Here is a 24,685-nt window from a genome sequence, read left to right as displayed (position 1 = left end):
ATAGATGTGGCTGTCTTGACGGGCAGTTCTCACGCACCTTACAGTCTAGCTGATCCCACAAAAGCTCAATGGGGTTAAGATCCATAACACTCTTTTCGAATGATCTGTTAGCCAATGTCTGTGTTTCTTTGCCCACTCTAACCTTTTCTTTTTGTTTTTCTGTTTCAAAAGTGGCTTTTTCTTTGCAATTCTTCCCATAAGGCCTGCACCCCTGAGTCTTCTCTTTACTGTTGTACATGAAACTGGTGTTGAGCAGGTAGAATTCAATGAAGCTGTCAGCTGATGACATGTGAGGCGTCTATTTCTCAAACAAGAGACTCTGATGTACTTATCCTCTTATTTAGTTGTATCTGGGCCTTCCACATGTCTTTCTGTCCTTGATAGAGCCAGTTGTCCTTTGTCTTTGAAGACTTTAGTGTACACCTTTGTATGAAATCTTCTTTGGGCAGCTTCACACATTGTAAACAATGATTGACTGATGAGTTTTTAAAAAAGCGGTTTCTTTTTTGCCATTTTTGACCCAATATTGACCTTAAGACATGCCAGTCTATTGCATACTGTGGCAACTCAAAAACAACCACAAAGACAATGTTAAGCTTCTTTGAATGTACCAAATAGCTTTCAACTGTGTTTGATATAATGGCAAGTGATTTTCTAGTACCAAATTAGCAGTTTAGCTTGATTACTCAAGGATAAGGTGTTGGAGTGATGGCTGCTGGAAATGGGGCCTGTCTAGATTTATTCAAAAATGACTTTTTTCAAATAGTGATAGTGCTGTTACATCAGTAATGTCCTGACTATACTTTGTGATCAGTTGAATGCCCCTTTGGTGAATTAAAGTACCAATTTCCTTCCGAAACAGCAAAATCTGTACATTATTCCAAACTTTTTAGCACCAGTGTAATATATTCTTTTATTATTTATTTGTACTTAGATTTACTAGGCTTATTAGGCTTAATATTATGTTAGGAAATAAGCTTTCTATCATCCTTTAATCATAAAATTATCCCTTTTTTGCCATATGTTTTATATACAATTGTAATAACAAGTGCCCTTTTTGAGTTTTCTCTAAATGCTGTAAGGGTTACAGTTTTTCTGAGTAGATCAATAGCGTTATGGAACACTGGTTTCAGACTTTAGCAGTTGACTGTTTTTGCACTGTGGCCGAGATCATTTGAAAATGGAAGAGCTGGGGATAGTTACCCCCATTCAGTGCTTGAAACAGGAAAGGACTGGGTCACCTATGCCACCGTAATTGACAAATGTGGCAGTGTATAGAGAACATAAGTGGTTACTGTGAAAATCACAATACCCCTGATTATAAAGTTTGTCAGAGACTCCAATTAAAATGTCCTCTTGCCAGCCAACTGCTGTGCTTGTTAATTCCCGTTTCTCATTCTGCCACTTTGCCGCTGCTGCATTTAACTAACAGAAACTGTTTTCATTGCAGATTTTAGCAGCTTGGCCAGTCCATAGTTAGATGACAAATGGATTCTGATAGCACAGAGAAATCTTAATTGGTTACTGAAAAGCAGACTAAAGGGCAATAGTTTGTCGTTTAGTTTGTCTTGGAAAAAGTTCATGGAAGCCTTAATGCGCTCTGAAAATTAATGAGTATGGGATGTAGCAGGGGAAATGAAATAATAATTTAAAGGGATAGTTCACCCCAATTCAAAGTTCTGTCATTATTTACTCACCCTCATGTTGTTCCAAACCCATGTGAGTTTTGTCCATGGAACATAAAAGGGGATGTTAGGGACTGACAACCTCATTTAGCATTCACTTTTGTTGAATGGAAAGAGATGCATCAAAAGTGAACAGTGACTGATGCTAACATTCTGCTCTTTTTGTGTTCCACAAAAGAAAGAAAGTCGAACAAGTTTGGAACCACATGAGGTAAAGGAATGATGACAGAATTTTCATTTTTGGGTGAAGTATCCTTTTAATAAACGAAACCATATTTGACATGGATGAATACTTAATAAAAATTAGATTTTGGCAAGATATTCTTGATAAAAAATGCACAATACGAATATGTTGAAACCCTTTTTCTAACCTGGGAATAATATTCATGTTTAACTCTTGGTTTTGTATGTACAGTGTTTATGGATTGAAGTGATTTTGAGAAACCATTTATTTTTGCACAGATTGTCATCGGCGGGTTCCTTCCTAAACCGGACTCAGATTTTAATATGACAAGCTCCTCTTCACCTGATAAAACATTCATTTTTGTAAATAGTCGGCCTGTACATCACAAAGAAATACTTAAGGTAAAGGAACTGTCATACCAATATAAATGTATTTAAACGTATTAACTGTTTGCGTGTATTATTCTTTGTGTGTGCATATATTTGCAATGTTGCAATTTTTGTATTAATGTTAAATATAATGTTTCTAATTTGTTTAATGACATTCTAGCTGTAAAGCATTTGTATGGAGCAGATTTATTTAGTGGCCTTAGTTCTGGAAGCATTTTCCCATTCATTTTCTCAATAGGAATTTGAAAAAAAATCTTCAATAAAGGTAAAGTTTTAATCCATGAACCAACCAACCAGGTCTGAGATGAATAACAACAGTACAAACTTTGATTTGAAACACCCTTATGTTCTCATTTGAAAGGTATATATTATTGTTAAAAATCAATTTCTCTAAAGCAAAAATGAATGAGCTTTTACTTCTGGAGCCCTGCTGTTGCATTGACCCAAAGCTTGAACATTCATCACAGATGACTGACATTTTTATTTTTGTTCTTAGCAGAGGCTTTTTTTTTAGTGACTTTCAAAGCAACTTAAAAAAGTTTAAAGTGCACAAATTTGTAATTTGAGAATTGAGACATGTAAACAGGCTAGAAGTAGACTTGTATACTCACAATCTTCTTTTGATTGCATGTTTTCCTTGCAGCTTGTCAAGCAATACTACACAAGTGCTCATTCTAATAATGAATCTGTAAACCGCCGGTATCCCCATTTAATGATGAACATCACCATACCTGCCTCGACTGTGGATGTTAACTTGACGCCAGACAAAACAGAAGTGATGCTACAGAATAAGGTACAATTCAGTTCAGATTTCCCTACCTACAGTTATTCAAATAAGGGCGCCTACACGCGCTGCATCAGGGAACGCTGCAATTCCATTGATTTCAGGGAATTTTCAAAAATGTAATGAAAGGAAAACACAATGGTTTGTGAAAGTGACAATCTGTAAAGTGACTAAAAGTTGGGAAATACTTGTGTTGCAACACACTCTGACATTGGCATTGAGAATTTCAGACAGACGAGTCCAGCTGTGCTTTAGGAAAACCAAATCCAATTCTCACTTGATTTTGAACTGACATTTTAACAATTTTTTAACACATTTTTTTACCAGGAAGGAGTGCTCTTGGCAGTTGAGACTTTGTTGATCTCCTTGTATGGGTCTTACTCCGTTGGTGATGATAATCCTCAAAATTCCTCCAAAGCTGTCCAAATTCAACAAATGGATTGCACTGATAAGGGCGAGTCTAGTGTAGTTATACCTACACCTACCAAAGATATTAGTTTGATGGACCCACCAGAACTGCTCGAACATTCTTCCACAATTGCAAATAAACAAGACAGCGAGCTATCTTTGAGCAACACTGCAAACACCAGCTCCTCCTCATCTTCAGAGGATTGGGTAATCAACAGAAGCTCAAGTGATTTTGACAGTAGTCATTTCTCATTATCTGCTGATGATGTTGTAATGAACTCTCCTGCTGTTCTTAACTGTAACTCCCCAAAGCCCTCTAACAGTGACCATGGTCAAGAGAGTGAAATTTCTGCTGAGAGATGGAGCATGGGTAGGGCCTTCTCAAATCAAACCACAGGTGAGTGTCTAGAACCTGTAAAACTCCATGTCCCACTAACAAATCAAGAAAGTGGAACAACTGCAAGTGGGCCTACAAGTAAGGGGGCCAGCCCAACCAAGAGGCCTTCCAATGTGATAATGGAGAAAATGGCTAAGCTGACAGCCTACGACCTGATCAGCAACCGCTCTGTGCGTCAGCCTTCGTCTGCCTTTTCGCTATTTGAGAAGGACACAAGATCGCTCATACTCCAGGAGAGCCCAAGAGCCAGTCTGCAGGATGTCACAGCTGCGGTGAGAGAGAGATGGGAAAGCCTCGGGGAGGAAGAGCGAAAAAAGTAAGTTTCCAGATTTCACCCTCGAAGACGCAGTTTCCAGTTGTTGTGATTCACTTTCTCTGTGTAGAAAGAGATAAATAGACCTGCCAGTGGCATGTATAAAATATGGATTGGAAAATCTTGGCCTGGCTTGTTCGTGTTGCTACCCAATGGAAGAATTGTTGCTTATTATATTCCTGTTTTCCATTGTAAAAGAGGTATTCTGTTTTCCAAAGAATGCCATGCCTTTCAGTGCCCTGCAGCCTCTGATGCAAACAATCTGGTTCATTCTCGACCAGATGAAGTCCATATCTGACAAATTTATTGGTTGTTTATGAGCTCTAAGAATACTCGAACTTGTGTAATCTTTTAAAAAATTTTTTTGTTGAACATACTTTTTCATTCTTTATATATGTCAGTATATAAGGCTTTTCTCTCTCTCTGTCGTTTGATAATCGTTTGAGGAATTACTGCTGCCATGATCAAAAGAAAATGTACACAAACGTTTCTTTGAAATAAAATTCTGTTTAGCGGCTGCTTTCTGCGGACGGTAATATTGTGACGTCATTTGCACTGGGCAAATACCACCGAGTTTTTTTTAATAAAGCACAGTCTATACTAAACCTTATTTACATAAAAAGGAGGCATGTTTGCGCTGAAAGAATGACAATGAGTGCATTTACATACAAAATCTTAGTTCATAAACGGTTTAAGCAAAAACTGATCGGCAGTCGTCTATTACCCTTATTTCGCATTGCAACTTTATCGGTGTTCTTAAAGGAATAGTTCACCCAAAAAGGAAAATTTTAACGTTACTATAACTAAATTTGTGCAAACTAACTTTTATGTTCCGAATTCTACGTTTCATCGCAGTTTCCTGGTGAAATGAACACTAGAACTCTAGAGGCGCTACAACAGCTGTGTGTTTTATTCACTTTCACACAAATCACGACTACAACAACTGATTATTGACTTTGTAAAAACAAAAAAGTATTTTTCACAATATTACTTGCACACTGCTGTTATTATATCGAAACACTTTTACTATAACTCATCATTTGAAGAGCGATACATTTTAACACTTTTATTACAGACTTAACATCAGCTTAACATCTAATGTGCGCTAGTGTTGTGTGCATGCCTGTTTACATTTTGGCGCAGTCATCAGGTGCAGTTTTTTGCGCTTAAATGCTTCATGTAAAAGAGCCACAATGGTTTAGTGAATTCGCCCTTTAATTTCGCTCCCTCCCAAATAAATTGTCTCAATTACAGCATGCCTTGTCAGCATAATTAAATGAATGGAAAGTGCTTACTGGCACATATGTGATGTATGGAAAAAGACATCTGTTTGAATCCTGTTTTGCATTACTGCTGTCTTGAACATGAAATAGGCCTTATCAAGTACTTTGCCAGTATTTTGTCCTTTTTTCCAGTACCCATATAGTAGCACACACTTCTAATACCATATTTACATAAATCCATGTAACGTGGGTCCATCACATATGGGCACGCTGAGCAAAAGGACTTGTTGTCATGGATTTTTTGGGGGGAGGGAGTTCTTGAGTTGTGCAGGTTGAGCAGAACCCCTCCTGTACACCCCAGAACCACGCTTGTTATATTTTGGTTGCAGTGGTCTGATGCTGCAGTAAAGTAGCTGGCATAGATCCAGAGACTCTATATGAACTTGGTTAACATCCAAAGTGCCCACACCGAGGGAACATTGCTTTCTTATTGCACAGTTTATGTGCGTATGAATTCCAGGCTTAGAATGCAAACAGAGCTCCCTGAATGGCTTTCATCATGCATTCACAAAGTATTCACTGAGGTCCATATCAGGAGGGGAGAGCAGTAGCTAAGAGTACAGCATCTTAATTTTCCGTGTGTTGTTTCTATACTGCTTGTATCACGGTTATGGCTGGAGATATTATGGCTTGCTCAATTAATGTTACGTTTTGAAGCTGCAGGTCATAGCTCTGACAACCTACCTGAGATTTGATGCCATCACCTTATGTTGTTATTGTTTTTATTGCTGAATAATGCAAGTTTTGTGTAAACACACAAGCCACTGTGAATGAGCTTCTCTCATAGTGCTTTTCAGTGCCAGTCCTAGCCTTTTGGTGGCCCTAAGCAAAATGTTTGTTTGGGGGTCCCCATCGGTACGTTCGTAACACTACTTATAATGTGTTTGACAGTGTAGGGGCCCCCTGGCAACTTGCTTAGTTTGCCAATGGACTGAAATGTTCATTAAAATATATTTTGTGTTCAGCATAAAAAAGAAAGTCACCTGGGTTTGTAACAACATGAGGGTGTGTAAATTAGTACAGAATTTTCATTTTTGGGTAAACTATTCCTTTAAATGTCACCCACAAATTCCTTTTATACATTCTTACTGTTCAAACTACAAACTAAAGTCCCAAAGCCCTCAGGTCTAGAACCCATTTCAGTGAACATGGCAGGGAATACCCTCTGGCTTCAACCTTCTGCTCCATTATGAAATCATTTATCTCCCCCATTGGCCTCTTATTGCTTAGCTCTTGCTTTCAGCACATTTCATGCCTGCCTCTTGATTGCTGTTGTTTCATCAGCATGTTGAATTGCATCTTTCTCTTGCACCCAAGCTATATGCTCAGGAACCATACAGTGCATTTGAAATAGTGCCCGGTCCATTGTACAGTAGCAAGCTCCATGCAATGGCACAGCTGTTAATTGGCAAGCCCATCGAGAAACTTCCAGTGAAGGGTCAGGACCGCATGATTTTTACAGGCCCTCTCCCCTTCCCTCCTGCTCTATGGCCCCCATCTGGTCACAGGTAGCAGATGTTTTTTATCTCGCCTGTTTCTGCACATTTTCTACACTGTGATTTACAGCAGCCCACTTAGAATCACAAGAGCAAATTGAATCAAGGTTTCATGTGTGAATTGAGGATATTTAATTAGTCACAACTTCTGACCTCTTTGCTGAACCTCGTTCGTACTCAGCCTGCAAAGTAATTAGTGCTGGATGTTCGTGTAAGGGTTACTTACAGATTGAGTTTAAATCTTTAATGCTACTTGTTTGTTATTAAGTCAAGCTAATCATGTATTTAGTTTTGCCAAACCAGCTATGCCTTTTTTTTTTTTTTTTTTTTTTTGTACACAATATTTGTCAAACGTTTGGATACACCTTTCTCATAATTATTGCTATTTACCACATTTTAGAATAAGGGTCAATGGCGTGCCACTCATTTTTGGTTCGGATCTGTTAAGTAATTAAAAAATACATTTGAAAAATCCAATTCACGCAAAATAATTACTTGAGTAAACCTCTAATATAATGAGCATGTTTTCAGTTTCTAAGATCAAAGTAATTTGATCTATAGGGCTTTAAGCCTATAGGGCTTAAAGTAAAAAATGTCTAAGGGGTGTAACCATCTGGAGAAAGTAACATTTTTGAAAAAAATTAATGTTGTCATAAGTAGTCTGGAATAATTCTTTATTATTATTATTTCTTAAAAAATAAGTAGTTAAGCATTTTGTTAATTTTAAATAATGAATATATTTGAAAAACTTTTGTGCACCAAATCAAAGTCAGGTGGTGTAACCAACATGCAGGTAGCATTTTGTTGCCATGAAAGAAAACCATAAAACATAGAGGACCAATTAAAACCCTCATGAATGTGTGTGAAGTTTTTTTGTGTGTAAACAAAATATTTTGACATTTTCTTTGAAAATGATGTTCTGGTCAAATGAGTATCCCTTAGAAAACTTCTTGATATTCAAAAAATCATAATATTTGTAAAAGGTTGTCTAGGAAAGTATTTTAATACCTTATACTTTATGCTTGCACCACTTGACATTTTTTATGCCCTTAAATGATTTACTAGAAAATGCTATAATTATTTTTCAAGAATGTAATCAACATGGACTCAAATATTACTTTCTTTGAACTTGGTACATGTGTTTTAAAGGGATACCCAAAAATGAAAATTCTTTCATTATTTACTCACCCTCATGACATCCAAGATGTGTATGACTATCTTCTGCTGAACACAAACAAAGATTTTTAGAATATCTCGGCTCTGTAGGTCCATACAGTGTAAGTGAATTGTGGCCAGAACTCTGTAGGTCCAAATATCACATTAAGGCATCATAAAAGAAATCCAGATGACTCCAGTGGTTTAATCAGTGTCGTCTGAAGCAATTCAATTGGTTTTGGGTGAGAACAGACCAAAAATGTGTCAAGCATTAGGAAGTGTAATCGAGCATGAAATCAAGGTCATGCCTAGAGACTTCAATGGCAAGATGTGCAATAAAAAGGAGTTATATTTTAGTTTTTTTCACCCAAAACCAATTGCATTGCTCCAGAAAACATTGATTAAACCACTGGAGTCATCTGGATTACTTTTATGATGCCTTAATGTGATATTTGGACTTACAGAATTCTGGCCACCATTCACTTGCATAGTGAAGAACAACAGAGCTAAAATATTCTTCTAAAAATCTTCATTTGTGTTCTGCACAAGAAAAAAACATTCACATATGGGGTGGCCTGAGGGTGAGTAAATGATAAAGAATGTACATTTTTGGATGGAAAAACTACTTTAATCTACATTTTGAAATTTCTCTCTCTCTTTTTTTTCTTTTTTTTTTCCACCCAATTTGGAATGCCCAATTTCCAATGCGCTTTTATGTCCTTGTGGTCGCGTAGTGAGTCGCCTCAATCCGGGTGGCGGAGGACGAATCTCAGCTGCCTCCGCGTCCGAGACCGTTAACCTGCGCATCTTATCACGTAGCTTGTTGAGCGCGTTGCCACGGAGACATAGCGTGTGTGGAGGCTTCACGCCATCCACCGCGGAATCCACGCTCAACTCACCACGCACCCCACTGAGAACAAGCCACATTATAGCGACCACGAGGAGGTTACCCCATGTGACTCTACCCTCCCTAGCAACCGGGCCAATTTGGTTGCTTAGGAGACCTGGCTGGAGTCACTCAGCACACCCTGGGATTCGAACTAGCGAGCTAGCGAAGTCCAGGGGTGGTAGCCAGCATCTTTTACCACTGAGCTACCCAGGCCCCCCCAATTTTTCTCATTTTTAAAATCTTGGACAACCTTGTTTGAGTGATCAAACAATATAACAAAAATGGAATATGGGAATCATCCAGTGACCAAATTTTTTTAAACCAAATACAACTATCTTATATTTTAGCTTCTTTATAGTACACACACCCTTTGTTTAGATTACTGCTCTGCACACTGTGGGAGCATTCTGCATTCTCTCAACCAACTTCATGAGTGCCACCTAGTATGTGTAAATAGCATTGAAGGAGCTCCCATGTATGCTAGGCACTTGTTGACTGCTTTTCCAGTCCAACTCATCCATTTAAAACCATTTTAGTTTTATATAAAAATTCATAGAAACATTTTTTTTTGTTTATAAAACAAATGTTATGCATTCAAGCCTAAGCCTTAAAAAGGTTTTTAAGATCTTGAGAAACTTAAATCTAGTCAAGTGTGTCCAAACTTTTGACTGGTAGTGTAGATAGTGTTGATCAACTACTTTTTCTGTTCCTCGTCTTCACAAAATCTCTCTTCTGACCACATTTAAAAAGTTACGCAGAAAAAAAAAGCAAAATGTACTACTAAGGACTGTAACAAAATACTTGCTCTTGTATCACATCCCTTTGTAGGTATGAAAGCAAGGCAGAAAAGTCTCTGAAAGCCTACAACCTTCAAAGGAAAAGGGCAACAGAGGGAGGTGGCCAGTGCGGAGAGGGCAAGAAGCAGATGAGCGCAGACTCTTCATTGAACAAAGCTCAAGGCGTGAAGCGCAAGGCCCCCCTCTCAAACCAGCAGGCCCTGAACAAACTCTTCTCCTCTCAGCCCTCGAGTAAGGGGAGCCCAGCCAAGTTCTCCAAACCCCTCCCGTTCAGTATTGCAACCCTCAAGCAGAGTCTTAACCTCTTCTCCTACCAGAACAGCTCAAGTGCACAGGGCCTCAGGCTTGTAAACCGCTTGGCTTCTCACGGTGCTTGGGTCGTTTTATGCGGCAGAAAGCTCATGTTGTTGAACCCGTTTCGAGTGGAGGAGGCCTTGCTGTTTAAAAGACTTCTGGAGAATAATATACTTCCAGCAGTGAGGCAGCAGACCCCTGTTCAGCTGACAGATGGGTAGCACATCTCTTCATTTTCTCTACTAATGGCACATTTTGGATGTGTACAAACCGATTTGTTTTTGTAGTTCTGTTAGTGGCATTTTGAAATACAACAAAACATGCATTTACATTTGTGTTTTAAAGAGGCTTTTTTTATATAGAATTTTTTTTGATAATTATATTTGTTTGGCTATACAAATATTGCTTTTTTACTTCTGAAAACAGTTGCAAATAAAATATAAAAAAATTTTATTTCAAAATTCATATTACAATTTGGATTTTCAATTTAGGATCACTACTATCAATATATTCACAATTCTGAATTACAAACTTTCATCACCACTCCAATATTTGTACTTGCACACTGACACAGTTGTTTTTTCCAGGGTACTTGGTGGGCCAGAGTACATGGATGTTCTCTTGAACATGGAGAAAGGCAGTCCCGGTTTTAATGGCGACACCTACTTCACTGATCCTAGGCTTGTGGCAAATGGTTTCGAGATTAGGATTATCCCAGGTAACAGTATAAGACTTTTTTTTAATCCATTCTCTGTTCATATACTTCGCTTATCTTCAGTCTTCATTTTTGGAATCAAAAGATCATGAAAAGAACATTTAATTTGTGATTAACTGATATATCTGCCAACATCTGGCCATTTTGACCAAATAATCAGAAGTATTAGTTTTCCCTTATGGCAAAATCTGTTGTTCAAATCTACCAACAGCCTCTCTCTCTCTCTCTCTCTCTCTCTCTCTCTCTCTCTCTCTCTCTCTCGCTCTTTCTCGCTCTCTCTATATATTTATAAATATTTTGCAGAAATATTTTGTATAATAAATGTTCTTTTCAGCTTATTTTTTAAATCTCATTGGCTGTCATTAAATTGTATTCTATTCATTATTAATTATATCGGCCATTGGCTACACTGGACTAGAGTTAGACCACTATATCGATTTTACCGATTAATCTGTGCCTATAGTTTCTTTTTGGAACAATCAGTTATTTGCAAAAATCTGTGCCGAAATTTTCATTTATTATTATTCCTCCGTGTTCATCTGTGGTCAGCGCTAGATGATTATAAAGTTATTTATCCAAATATTTATCCTTTTATCTTATTGTGATCAGATAATCTAGTGTTTTAAATTGAAGCGAGGGCATGCAAAGAAAAAACGACTATGTGAACATTAGGGGTGTAACGTTCTCAGTAAAAAAAACGAACCGTACGGTTCGCCACCCACGGTTCAGGAAGCATTGGCACCGCAGTCAGTTCACCTCAAGTTTAATGACGCATCTTGAGCACAAGAAAACAAAGCGTCAAACAGACAGGCACAGTTACAACCTCTGCTAATGCTCCTGTATGGCTTTGTAGATGGATGCTCCGCCTGTGTTTCATGTGGGTCAACTTGATGACATCACAGTTCTGCAAGCGTAGTGTGTAGTTGAAGATGACAAGTGGAGAAAACGAGTTACTGATAGACAAGCCTCCTGTGTTTCTCCTTTCTGAGAACATTTTCTTTTTGCAGTCAATTACAACTGCGATGGTCAAAAGACATTTACAAAACAGGCATCGCTCGACACGGTGCTGTATACTGGTAATATATGTCAATAATGCGTGTGAGGGTTTATTTAAAAAGTTCTTCCTGTTTCCTTGCGCGGCTGTAATCTATTGCAAGCGTCAATAATTCGCTTTGATTAATTGCATTAAGATGCCGTAATAGTAATACATTGATACATGATTAAAAATTTACGTCGACATCACCCAGGGAAAGAGCCGCAGGTGAGCCGAAACTGCACACACTCCCATTTTTAAGCTGGCACTTAGTGCTAATTCGGACAGACATGAAACAATAACTAAAGCGCTTGGGGTGTTCATGTGGGATTTCCATATATGATTAAAATACTCAAGCAGCATTATCACAACATCTCTTCTCATATGCATTTTAATAGCAAGGTTATTCCTTCTATAGTGATGTACAGCTTCTGATTATTGAATATACAGGTGCATCTCAATAAATTAGAATGTCGTGGAAAAGTTCATTTATTTCAGTAATTCAACTCAAATTGTGAAACTCGTGTATTAAATAAATTCAATGCACACAGACTGAAGTAGTTTAAGTCTTTGGTTCTTTTAATTGTGATGATTTTGGCTCACATTTAACAAAAACCGACCAATTCACTATCTCAAAAAATTAGAATACATCATAAGACCAATTAAAAAAACATTTTTAGTGAATTGTTGGCCTTCTGGAAAGTATGTTCATTTACTGTATATGTACTCAATACTTGGTAGGGGCTCCTTTTGCCTTAATTACTGCCTCAATTCGGCATGGCATGGAGGTGATCAGTTTGTGGCACTGCTGAGGTGGTATGGAAGCCCAGGTTTCTTTGACAGTGGCCTTCAGTTCATCTGCATTTTTTGGTCTCTTGTTTCTCATTTTCCTCTTGACAATACCCCATAGATTCTCTATGGGGTTCAGGTCTGGTGAGTTTGCTGGCCAGTCAAGCACACCAACACCATGGTCATTTAACCAACTTTTGGTGCTTTTGGCAGTGTGAGCAGGTGCCAAATCCTGCTGGAAAATGAAATCAGCATCTTTAAAAAGCTGGCCAGCAGAAGGAAGCATGAAGTGCTCCAAAATTTCTTGGGAAACGGGTGCAGTGACTTTGGTTTTCAAAAAACACAATGGACCAACACCAGCAGATGACATTGCACCCCAAATCATCACAGACTAACACTGGACTTCAAGCAACTTGGGCTATGAGCTTCTCCACCCTTCCTCCAGACTCTAGGACCTTGGTTTCCAAATGAAATACAAAACTTGCTCTCATCTGAAAAGAGGACTTTGGAACACTGGGCAACAGTCCAGTTCTTCTTCTCCTTAGCCCAGGTAAGACGCCTCTGACATTGTCTGTGGTTCAGGAGTGGCTTAACAAGAGGAATACAACAACTGTAGCCAAATTCCTTGACATGTCTGTGTGTGGTGGCTCTTGATGCCTTGACCCCAGCCTCAGTCCATTCCTTGTGAAGTTCACCCAAATTCTTGAATCGATTTTGCTTGACAATTCTCATAAGGCTGTGGTTCTCTCGGTTGGTTGTGCATCTTTTTCTTCCACACTTTTTCCTTCCACTCAACTTTCTGTTAACATGCTTGGATACAGCACTCTGTTAACAGCCAGTTTCTTTGGCAATGAATGTTTGTGGCTTACCCTCCTTGTGAAGGGTGTCAATGATTGTCTTCTGGACAACTGTCAGATCAGCAGTCTTCCCCATGATTGTGTAGCCTAGTGAACCAAACTGAGAGACTATTTTGAAGGCTCAGGAAACCTTTGCAGGTGTTTTGAGTTGATTAGCTGATTGGCATATCACCATATTCTAATTTTTTGAGATAGTGAATTGGTGGGTTTTTGTCAAATGTGAGCCAAAATCATCACAATTAAAAGAACCAAAGACTTAAACTACTTCAGTCTGTGTGCATTGAATTTATTTAATACACAAGTTTCACAATTTGAGTTGAATTACTGAAATAAATGAACTTTTCCACGACATTCTAATTTATTGAGATGCACCTGTATGTTAAGATGAGTTTGAAGTGCACTTTATGTTGATGCATGTAGTGCATTAGTGCAGGTATTAAGTTAAAATGTTGATTTTGTAATTACAGAAAATGTTTTTGTACCCTGATGAAAATTAACCATGGTTTTACTATAGTAATATTGTAGTAACCATGACAGCTGTCACCATGGTTTTCTGAGCAGAAGTCATGGTTTTGAAACAGTTATCCATTGTTTTATAACAGTAATACTATAGTTTCTATATAGTAATCATGATTTTACTATATACTGTAACCATGACAGTAACCATGTTTATTTTGTGGTTACTATGATTTTACTGCAAATGCTGTTGTTAAACTATGGTTACTGTTTTAAAACAATGGTTGTTATTTAAGGGCAAACCTGTTGAAGTGTTTACCAAACAGATAATTCTTTGGATTTGGCAGTAATATTTTTTTTCTGAACAAAGCAAATACCGTACCAAAAGCATGACCCTTAAACCATGATACAACCGAACTGTGAGAAATTTTAACCGTTACATCCCTAGTGAACATGTGCCCTGTAAGCACATACATCATGTGTCCAACTTCATATCCTTTCAAATTCCTTATTAAACCTCATCTGGTGAAATATATATATATATACACACCCATCAGCCACAACATTAAAACCACCTGCCCAATATTGTGTAGGTCCCCCTCGTGCCACCAAAACAGTGCCAACCCGCATCTCAGAATAGCTTTCTGAGATGCTATTCTTCTCACCACAGTTGTACAGAGTGGTTATCTGAGTTACCGTAGACTTTGTCAGTTCGAACCAATCTGGCCATTCTCTGTTGACCTCTTTCATCAACAATCTCTGCAGAACTGCCGCTCACTGGATGTTTTTTTGTTTTGTTTTTGGCACCATTTGGAGTAAATTCTAGAGACTGTTGTGTGTGAAAATCCCAGTAGATCAGCAATTACAGAAATACTCTAACCAGCCCGTCTGGCACCAATAATCATCCATGTGATTATCTAATTAGCCAGTCGTGTGGCAGCAGTGCAGTACATAAAATCATGCCGATATGGCTCCGGAGCTTCAGTTAATGTTCACATTAACCATCAGAATGGGGAAAAAATGTGATCTCAGTGAATTCGACGTGGCATGAGTGTTGGTGCCAGACAGGCTTAGTTATCGGTATTGACAAAATTCACTATCGGTCGACCTCTACACTGGACTGTAGATATTGGTACTGCCATCACCCATTTAAAAATATTATCAGTCAAACACTACATTTAATTATCTAAAAGTCATTCAACCCGTATGTAAAAAGAATGCATTGTTACATTACATTATGGTTTTTCTGAATCATTGGTTTCATGGAATTTGATTTAGACTTACTGTTCCATCACCTTAGACATGGTTATTCAGCTTGGGGTTCTTTGGAGCCAATCATGAAATGTAATTTTTCCATGAAATGGTCCAAGAGTGTAGTCAAACCTTAGATTTTAACCTTACACACGTATGACTTCATTTGGAACAACAGGCGACAGATATCACATTAATTTGCAAAAGGTCATTTTCTCAAAACGAATGGAAATACACACTACACGTAAAAGCATTGAAAGATATCAATCAACTATCAATGTACAATTACAAAACATCTAAATATTTTAGTTTTTAATAACTTTTAAATCCTTGCTATTACCCTAGAGACGTTAAGTCCTGCTGCGCCTAGTGATGAAGTCATTGTTTATACAAATTGCTTAAGTGGAAAGTGCTTTGTCAGCATTTTCTTTTCCCTACACAGCTCAGTGTGGGCACACTTAATAATATGAACTTGTTTTAAAAAGAGGGGGCTTAATTCTAAGGGATTGGTCCACTTCCTGTATGACTCAGCCTCTTCTTCCATTGTAAGAGCTTTTGAGATGGTCATTAAATCTGGAGTATGTAATTTCTGCGACACTAGCGCCACCGAATGGAATTGCAAAAATAAACGTTGTTTTTAAAACAGCTTTCTAAATACACTGCTTGCCTGCAGTTGTTCAAACAGACAGATAGTCCTGCCCCCAACTCATGCCATTGAGTGCATGGGCAGAGTGCACGGAGGTAGGCAGGTACGTAGTTAAACAGGCAGGCAGGCCATCCAATCATTGCATTCGGGCCGAATTAAATTATGGACGGGCATTTTACCATCCTGTGACTGCCACAGATAATGAATTTTGTTATTTTTTTTAGTATCAGAGCACTTGATTTATTGATTGCTGTCAGGATGCAAAGAGACTTTCAACCAGTATAACAAAAAAAAAAAAAAATGCTTCTGGTATAAATTGCATACTTTAGCTTTAAGTGTGTTTGAATTTGCACCCCACCTTCACTCCTCATACTCATCATGTGCTGCGGAGAGGGTGAGATTCAGAAATATTTTTACTCACGTTTTTTTTTTTTTTTTTCTGTGCCAGGTTACCTTGAGAAAATATGCCTTTATTAATTCAAGGGTCATGCTGTTTAAAGGTCTCAAAGATTGTCCAATTTGATTTAACAAAGGTTGGACCCACTGGACATCGTTAATGCCACAGCTCACAAATTATTTAGAAATGTCAAACATAACAGCTTGAATAACAGGATTACAGTCAATTATTTCTGACAGAATTGCTTGTGTCTGATTAGTGAAGAGTGAAATTACCTTGTTTTCTTTCAATGTTTTCTTTTCTTGTGGTGCCTTTAATTTTCCAATGATATAAAAACAGAAAACATTACATTTAACAATATTTTAAAACAATGGTACTCTTCTTTCTTGTGTGTTATAAGTACTCAATAATGTGCGAAAAGCTGTGCTATAATGGGAATATTGTCAGGGCTAAAGGGTGTTGTTAGGCACATTGCACACTAGAGTGCTTGCAACCCCTTTAGTTGTGACTATATTCTAAATATAGCACTGTCTCGAGTGCCTTTATGCTTTTATAAAACGGCTATATCATTATAAAAATACTAAGGACATAAACGTTCATTAAAACATGTTTTGTGGGTTTTGGGTTGTAATATATACAGTGTAGCTCAGTGAACAAGTGTTTTTCTTAATAGTTGTCACTGTATATTGTACTATATTTTAGCAATGCTGGAATGCTGTATTGACCAATCAGCATCCCAGACCATTTTTTTAATTGCATGTAAATTGAATAATGAATTATGCCATGGCACATTTTTATAAATGTCCCATTACTACAGAGAAACATGCAAGTCCTGGTGAATTGCCATTTTACATGGTAGTGTTGTTCTCTTTTAAGGAGGCTGCCATCTTAGTCCTCATTTGACCTTATTTTGCCTCTTGGTTAGGGAATGCACTCCCCACTCAGCCCTGTTCTAGTAAGTATTGTGTTGGCACTGGTAAGGGTCATCATGGTCGATGCTGGCTCACTGCCCGAGCTTTTGCCAGCACAGTGGATTTGCACTTCAGTGTGGTTCTATGGAGAAACACTGCCCTTTACGAAAGCACTGGCTTCTTGAGTCAAATTCCATGAATTTGCCTAAGACTTTCACCAGATTTCTATCCCTTTCAAGAGCACTTATTGTAAAACAAAATGGGCATTCCACAAGGAAATTTTTAGTTTTCTGGTTCATCAGGTTCAAAATTAATTAGTGGTGCTTGCTAAGGCAAGCATCAACATTATTATTGGTCATTCTTAGGGTGAGGGATTTAAACAAAACCCTAAAAGGAGTATGCTGGGTTCAATACAAGTTAAGCTCAATCAACAGCATTTGTGGCATAATTTTGATTACCACAAATATTAATATTGATTTGTCCCTTAAATCTTATTTGTAACCCATCTGGGTTACAATGGTGCACTTAATGGAAGTGAATGGGGGCCAATCTATAAACTCACTCTACTTAAAATACTCACTGTTTCAGAAGTATAGCCACAAGACATTAACAACGTGCGTGTTAACATGATTTTAGTATGATGTAATAGCTTGCTAACCTATTTTATGAAAAGTTACATCCAATTTTATTTATTTTTTGCTATGACGACGTAACACCATAAACCTTAAGGCGACCCAAAAACTTTATTTAAACAACTTTACAGCTAAAATCTTACATGAAATTTAACAGAAAATGTAATGCAAGTGTTTTAATAAAATTATTAGCTTCACATTTCTGCCTCTAAACCCTCCAAAAATGGGTCCTGTTCACTTCCATTGTAAGTGCCACACTGTAACCTCGATTTTTATACCTTAATAAAATGAGGGACAAGCTGAAATTAATTTTTGTGGTAATCGACATTTTGCCACAAATGCTGTTGATTGATCTTAACTTTTATTCAACCCAGAATATTCCTTTAGTGCATAACTCTTCCTGCATTGCTTGTGCTTTTCTAAGCAATCAGACTGACAGACAATAAAATGCAGACTGATCTCATAGTGAGACTGGAAACAGTAGGTTGACTTTTCTTTAGCTAAAATCGGTCTGTGCTTACCGACATTCGAAACATTGCCCCCAGTGGTCAAAGCGGTAAGTGTTGTTGGGTGAATGGGCATGTGTGAGCTCCATATTCCAAGTGTAATGTCCAAGAATGGGCACCTAAAAAAGATGTGAAGCGAGTTGTTTTCAGCTGTACAGGCTGTAATACAGTGAAGAGGAATGCATGTTTTATAAACTGAACCCATCAACCCAAACCCCAAATCTAAACCTATCTGTAAGTGGAGTAAACATTTAATGTTAGAAGAAAAAAATGCAACCTCTGATTGCACTCGTCACTGATTATGCGAACACGATTGCTTCCTGGTTTCAACGCAGTATCTGAACCTGGGTGTACCACGCTGCTGAAGCGACGCACTTTTGGTCGTACCACAGAGAAAGGTAAGCTGGAGCCGATGCAAACATGTCTGATAGGAGATGCCCTCTGTCAGTGAGATGGCATAATGTGGCTGATCCTTGGGTACTGGAACTAACATGCTGATCTCCTGTGTGATCATGTTGCAAAAAAGGTGAGAAGATCCCATAGACTTGCCTTGAAAGATGGGTACTGAGCAATATCTTGGGACCAGAGTATCAAATAGTGAGCAACCACTCAGAATACCCCAGCATTGTGGCAGCAAGTTTTACACTGGCAAGAGGCACTCACATTTTCTTAAATAGCTAATAACTTATTGACACTTGAAAACAGAGCCTGTAAACTTAGGCTGTTGGAGTGTCTACCCTGTAATATGTACTACTTTTTTTTTTTTTCTCCCCAATTTGGAATGCCCAATTCCCTATGCGCTCTAAGTCCTCGTGGTGGCGTAGTGACACGCCTCAATCCGGGTGGCGGAGGACGAATCTCAGATGCCTCCGCATCTGAGACCGTCAACCCGCGAATCTTATCACGTGGCTTGTTGAGCGCATTACGGCGGAGACATAGCGTGTGTGGAGGCTTCACACCATCCACTGTGGCATCCACGCACAACTCACCACGCGCCCTACTGAGAGCGAACCACATTATGGCGACCAAGAGGAGGTTACCCCACGTGACGCTACCCTCCCTAGCATCCGGGTCAATTTGGTTGCTTAAGAGACCTGGCTGGAGTCACTCAGCACGCCCTGGTATTCGAACTCGCGAACTCCAGGGGTGGTAGTCAGCGTCTTTACTCGCTGAGCTACCCAGGCCCCCCCAATATGTACTGCATTAACAATACCATCAATTTATAAGCATGGTAGATCAACCCAGATATTTAATGTCTGGGTCTCTGTTTAAATCACATAGGGAAGGAGAATTTGTTTAGCCTGCGCTTCCTTGATGACCTTTCCGTACATTTCACCTAGAGCAGAGCTCTTCATTGAGATGTGTCTAGGGAAGAGCAATCATCTTTAAATCATCTGTTGAAAACCTCCTCCACCTTGGTTTTTCTTTCCAGTCCACAAAGACACGGTAATAGCGTAATTTGGTGCAGTGCCTGCTTGAACTGGTTTCCAACCAGCGTGTAAATCACAATATTTATTTATTATTTTTTCCTGGAGAACGTTGTACTATGAGTTTATTAATCCTTTCTCGTTGCTTATCTTGGCCAGGTTCCTCGTCTACTGAGAGGCGTGTTGAAATGACGGGCATGGCTGACTGCATGCCTTTCTATGGGCTAGGAGACCTGAGGGAGATTCTGCAGGCTGTAAAGGCCCGGGATGCAAAAAATGCGGAGCAATGTAGACCGCTCAAAGTCTCAAACTACCTAGAGGTGAGAGAGGCTTCTTAGAGCAGGCTTTTTCAATTACCAGTTTCACATCAGAGTTTCTAAAAATGAGTGCAAATGGAGAGTTTATTAACGAGACAATGACCACATTTACATGCACACAGTATTTTTTAGATTCATATTCTGGTTTAGGCTATATTCTGAAAAAGAATATTTTGCCATACCACTGTATTTTTTAGCAATTTTGCACAGTAATTTAATCAGTTCTTTAATTCTTATTCATGTCTTTAACAATAACACACAAGCACAATGAATTGCAAAATGTAAGCCATGAGACAGTTACTATGGTTTCACCTTTTTTATATATATGTATTTTTTTTATATTTATTTTATTTCCATTTATGTTTGTAAAAAATATATCCTTGCTTCAAAAACATATCGACTTGTTTCTTCATTTTCACAGCTGTCTGGATCTTGTATCTCCCAGAGCTAATTTTAATTGGACATGTGCAAATATAAATGAATATTCTTTTACATTTGAAATTCTGTAGTGTTTATATGATCCAAAAATACCAATTAAAGGAATAGTTCACCCAAAAATTACAATTTGCTGATGACCCTCAGGCCATCCAAGATGTATATGACTTTCTTTCTTCATCAGAACAGGATTTAAGATTTTTAGGAAAGTATCCCAGGTTTTTAGCTTCATCCAATGCAAGTGAATGGACACCAATTTTTGAGGTCCAAAAAGCATATTTAGGCAGCATCAGAGTAATCTACATGACTCCAGCAGATCAAGTAATGTCTTCTGAAGTGAATCGATACGTTTGTGTGAAAAACTAATCGCTATTTAAAATTATTCACTTTAGAGGAACGTACTTCACGTGAGAGTTAGGTCAATTCAAACAGCTACATTGAGCTGCCGGAAGCGCTGATTTAAAGTTAAAAACATTTTAATTAGCGATTCATTTTTCATACAAAGGTATTGATTAACTTCAGAAGACATTACTTAATCGACTGTAGTCATGTGGATTACTCTGATGCTGCCTAAATATGCTTTTTGGACTGTCAAAAATTGGTGTCCATTCACTTGCATTGGATGAAGCTGAAAACCTGGAATACTTTCCTAAAAATCTTAAATTCTGTTCTGATGAAGAAAGGTCATATACATCTTGGGTGGCCTGAGGGTGAGTAAATTATCAGCAAATTTTCATTTTTGGGTGAACTATTCCTTTAATACAGGCATATGCCAGGTGTCTTATTCAGATTTCTAGAAACCGGAATATTGGCTTCAGATTATTGAAATTTGTTGAACATGTTTATATGATGCATGTGCAACCAGAATTCTTATTAATTATTGTAATACTCTTGTGCATGCAAATGCTGTCATTTATATTTTCGTACTTTTAGTATCTTTTTAGCTGCAATTTTAGATTAATCTTTCTTTTTGTTCTTCGTCCTCCCTCCTTTCTTTCTCTTTCTTTCTTTCTTTTAGAGTGAGGCTGTAAGACTAGCTAGACAGTTACCTGTGAACCTCTCCAGAGCTGATGTAACCAATACACTTTGCCGAATGAAACAGGAACTGAAAGAGGACAGTCTTGTCTGTCTTCATGGAAAACCATTTTATCAAGATCTGGTTACTGTTCCTGAAACAGAGGAGGAGGCTCTCAAGATCATGTCTAGTTCTCAATAAGGACTTGTCTATATGTACCATACTGAGGAATGAAGGTTGTTATTTGGAATAAATATATATATATATTTTCTGGATGAACAAATGTTTTCATTCTTTCTTAAGATTTAAGATAAAACTGCTGATTAAAGGAGTAGTGCATTCACAAAAGAAAATTGTTGCCATTTACTGACATCGTTCCAAACCTTCCAAAGATTTTCTTTCATCCATGGAACATAAAAGGACAGTTTTGAATAATGTACTGGTACTGAGAGTATTCTTTTATACTGAGGGTTTCTAGTGTTTATTAAAGAGAAGTATATGTATTAGGCATTTGTTAAAGTAAGCACAGCAATCAGCTGGTGATTTGGTTTCAGTCCAGGAATTGGAGCCCTGCACTGTTTCCTACAACCAGTCAGCTTTTGCCTGACCAAGGTCAGCTGCTGAGTGAAGGTAGGTTTACGGTGGAAAACATTACCAGATTTTGAAAGCTAAGATTATTTATGCACACAACACTCTGTAGATTGAGATGAAAAACAGTATTTACATTTCTCAATGTTAGTTTTCATAGTGTGGGAACATTGTATACAAAATAGTCACAGTAATTATAACTCAGGTCAGTACATATAACACACCATCTAGCTTGACAGACCTTGGTGATTTTTTTTAATTTTTTAAAAAAAATTTTATGAATGATTTCATGAGGACAAAGCATAGCAAATAATTTTTGAGTATAACAAATCAAGATTTTAAAACCTAAATAGCATTTTTCAATGGTGCTAAGGAATATACCTTGTCTTTATTTATTGTGGGGAAAATCTTTTGCCATTACTGGTAATTAAGGAAAGGTCAAGTACCCAACTTTTAAAGTTTGGCTTGTTGACTTGAGAAAACAAGCTAAAACTACTGACCCCACAGTATATGTCAGTGAACCACAAAATTGAATGCAGTGTGGTTGTAAATTCACTCCCCCCAAAATCAGCACCTTAAATGCTGATTGTGAAAACCTGGCGCTAGGGGCCCATAAAGTGAAAAAGATGGGCTCTGGGGTTTGCCAAAAAGTGTGCAGTCGCAGTGAGGGACCTCCAATTACCAGCTGAAAATAAAGCACAGATGCTGTGAAGTTTTAACAGTTGGTCGCCTGTAGCCATATGGTTTGTGGTTTTCCAGTGTTTGATCAGTTCCACGAACTGTATTTTAAACACCATTATGGAATCCAGAGCTTCTGTTCATGCATTGATGTGTCCTGCAACAATATAATGATCAATTACTTTGTACTCCCACCACTAACATGTTACTGCAATAGTTTGTTAATAAGCAAAAAATGCAGAATAACAAAATATAGATCCACATTACATAGATTACACACAACAATTAAAATACAAATGTATCTCAATGGATTCTTATTCCATTCCTATTATACTGAAAGCCAAAAATGTACCACCTGTTGCTTGCAGTTTCCTCAGTGTCCTGTATTCGTGAGAATACAGGCCAAAATTTAAGTCATTATTCACTGACATCTGCCATAGCTTTTCTTAGCACGTTGATGAGATGTAATGGCCAATTTGCAAAAAAATAAATAATAATAATAATAATAATTCTTTAGGTTGGATCTTTTCAATGAATCAGTTGATCCAGTTCCCAAAACCGGTCTGAATGATTCATTCACAAATCAAACTGATTCAGTTCTCAAAGATTATCAGTGAACAACTTCGATTTTGGTCTGTTCCTCACACAAAACTATCATATTGCATTAGGAGACCTGGAATATAGACCACAAGTATTATGATACATTAAAGGGATATTTCATCCAAAAATGATACTGGGTACTCCCAGATGTGTATGACTTTCTTCTGCTGAACTCAAATGAACATTTTTAGAAGCATATCGCAGCAATTTAGTCCATATAACACAAGAGAATGGGTGCCAAAAAAGTGAAGATCCAAAAATCACAAGTCATCATAAAAGTGATCCAAAAGACTCCAGTGGTTTAATCCATGTCTTCAGAAGTGATATGATAGGTGTGGGTGAGAAACGGATCAATATTTAAGTCATTTTTTGCTATAATTCTCCTCCCTGCTCAGTCAATCTCCACTTTAACTTTCACATTCTTCTTGTGTTTTTGGTGATTCATATTCTTCATGCAAATCACTCCCCACTGGGCAGAGAGAAGAATTTCTAGTAAGAAAGACTTAAAAATGTATCTGTTTCTCAACCACACCTATCATATCACTTCTGAAGATATGGATTAAAACACTGGAGTCGTACTGATTGCTTTTATTATGCCTTTATGTGATTTTTGGAGCATTAAAATTTTGGCACCCATTCACTTGCATTGTATGGACCTACAGAGCTGAAATATTCTTCTAAAAATCATAATTTGTGTTCTGCAGAAGAAAGAATGTCATACACATCTGGGATGGCATGTGGGTGAGTAAATGATGAGTATGTTCATTTTTGGGTGAACTAACCCTTTAAGATATATTTATGGTGCTTTTGCATCCTTTTTGAAGCTTGAAAGCTCCAGTCCCCATTTACTGTAATTGCATGGAAAAGAATGACCAGCATAGTCTTCAAAATTTTTCCACTATGTTCCATGGAAGAGAGAAACGTATACATGTTTGGGACGACATGAGGGTGAGTAAATGACAGAATTTTTATTTTTGGGTGAATTATTCCTTTAATTGCTGCCTTCGTACCAGTTCTGGCGCCAAGTGGTAGGTTTATGAGAGAGGAAATGTTAGACGTAATTAATGGAGCTTTCGACTTCACCTGTAATGCAGTGTTTGAGCAGAGCTAAATTACTCTGATGCATGTCCTCATGTGGCCATTATTTTGCCAGTCAACTGCAGTAAAACAATTACATTGCACTTCTCAACTTGGGCACTCAAGAAACATGTGCTCTGTGTTAAATATCACTGGTGTGAAAACATGTTTTGTCTTGATTGTCATTTAAGCTCCTAAAAGCCTTTGAAATGGGTCTCTGGTGTCTCCAGGTTGCTGGGCCCAGAACGTTCACCTTATTTCCTCAGCACCATTTTAATGCA

General features: G+C 37.9%; 1 protein-coding gene across 5 annotated transcripts in view; it reads left to right on the top strand.

The window, feature by feature from the left end:
* The window catches only part of pms1 (PMS1 homolog 1, mismatch repair system component), a 42,315-nt gene extending 20,520 nt beyond the window's left edge, over nt 1-21,795 (top strand). For 4 of the 5 annotated variants that reach the window (XM_051711065.1, XM_051711063.1, XM_051711066.1 and 1 more), the window contains 8 exons: nt 1,864-1,896; nt 2,148-2,270; nt 2,902-3,051; nt 3,370-4,163; nt 9,812-10,291; nt 10,662-10,792; nt 19,854-20,014; nt 21,465-21,795. In XM_051711065.1, coding sequence (XP_051567025.1) covers nt 1,864-1,896; nt 2,148-2,270; nt 2,902-3,051; nt 3,370-4,163; nt 9,812-10,291; nt 10,662-10,792; nt 19,854-20,014; nt 21,465-21,662 — 2,070 coding nt within the window. In that variant the 3' untranslated portion in view covers nt 21,663-21,795. The remainder of the gene's footprint in view (nt 1-1,863; nt 1,897-2,147; nt 2,271-2,901; nt 3,052-3,369; nt 4,164-9,811; nt 10,292-10,661; nt 10,793-19,853; nt 20,015-21,464) is intronic. The other variant, XM_051711064.1, reaches the window with a different exon arrangement.
* The last annotated feature ends 2,890 nt before the right edge of the window (nt 21,796-24,685 follow it).

The sequence above is a fragment of the Myxocyprinus asiaticus genome, chromosome 11 (genome assembly GCF_019703515.2).
Source record: "Myxocyprinus asiaticus isolate MX2 ecotype Aquarium Trade chromosome 11, UBuf_Myxa_2, whole genome shotgun sequence".
NCBI lineage: Eukaryota > Metazoa > Chordata > Actinopteri > Cypriniformes > Catostomidae > Myxocyprinus > Myxocyprinus asiaticus.
This window is presented reverse-complemented; position numbering and strand designations above follow the sequence as displayed.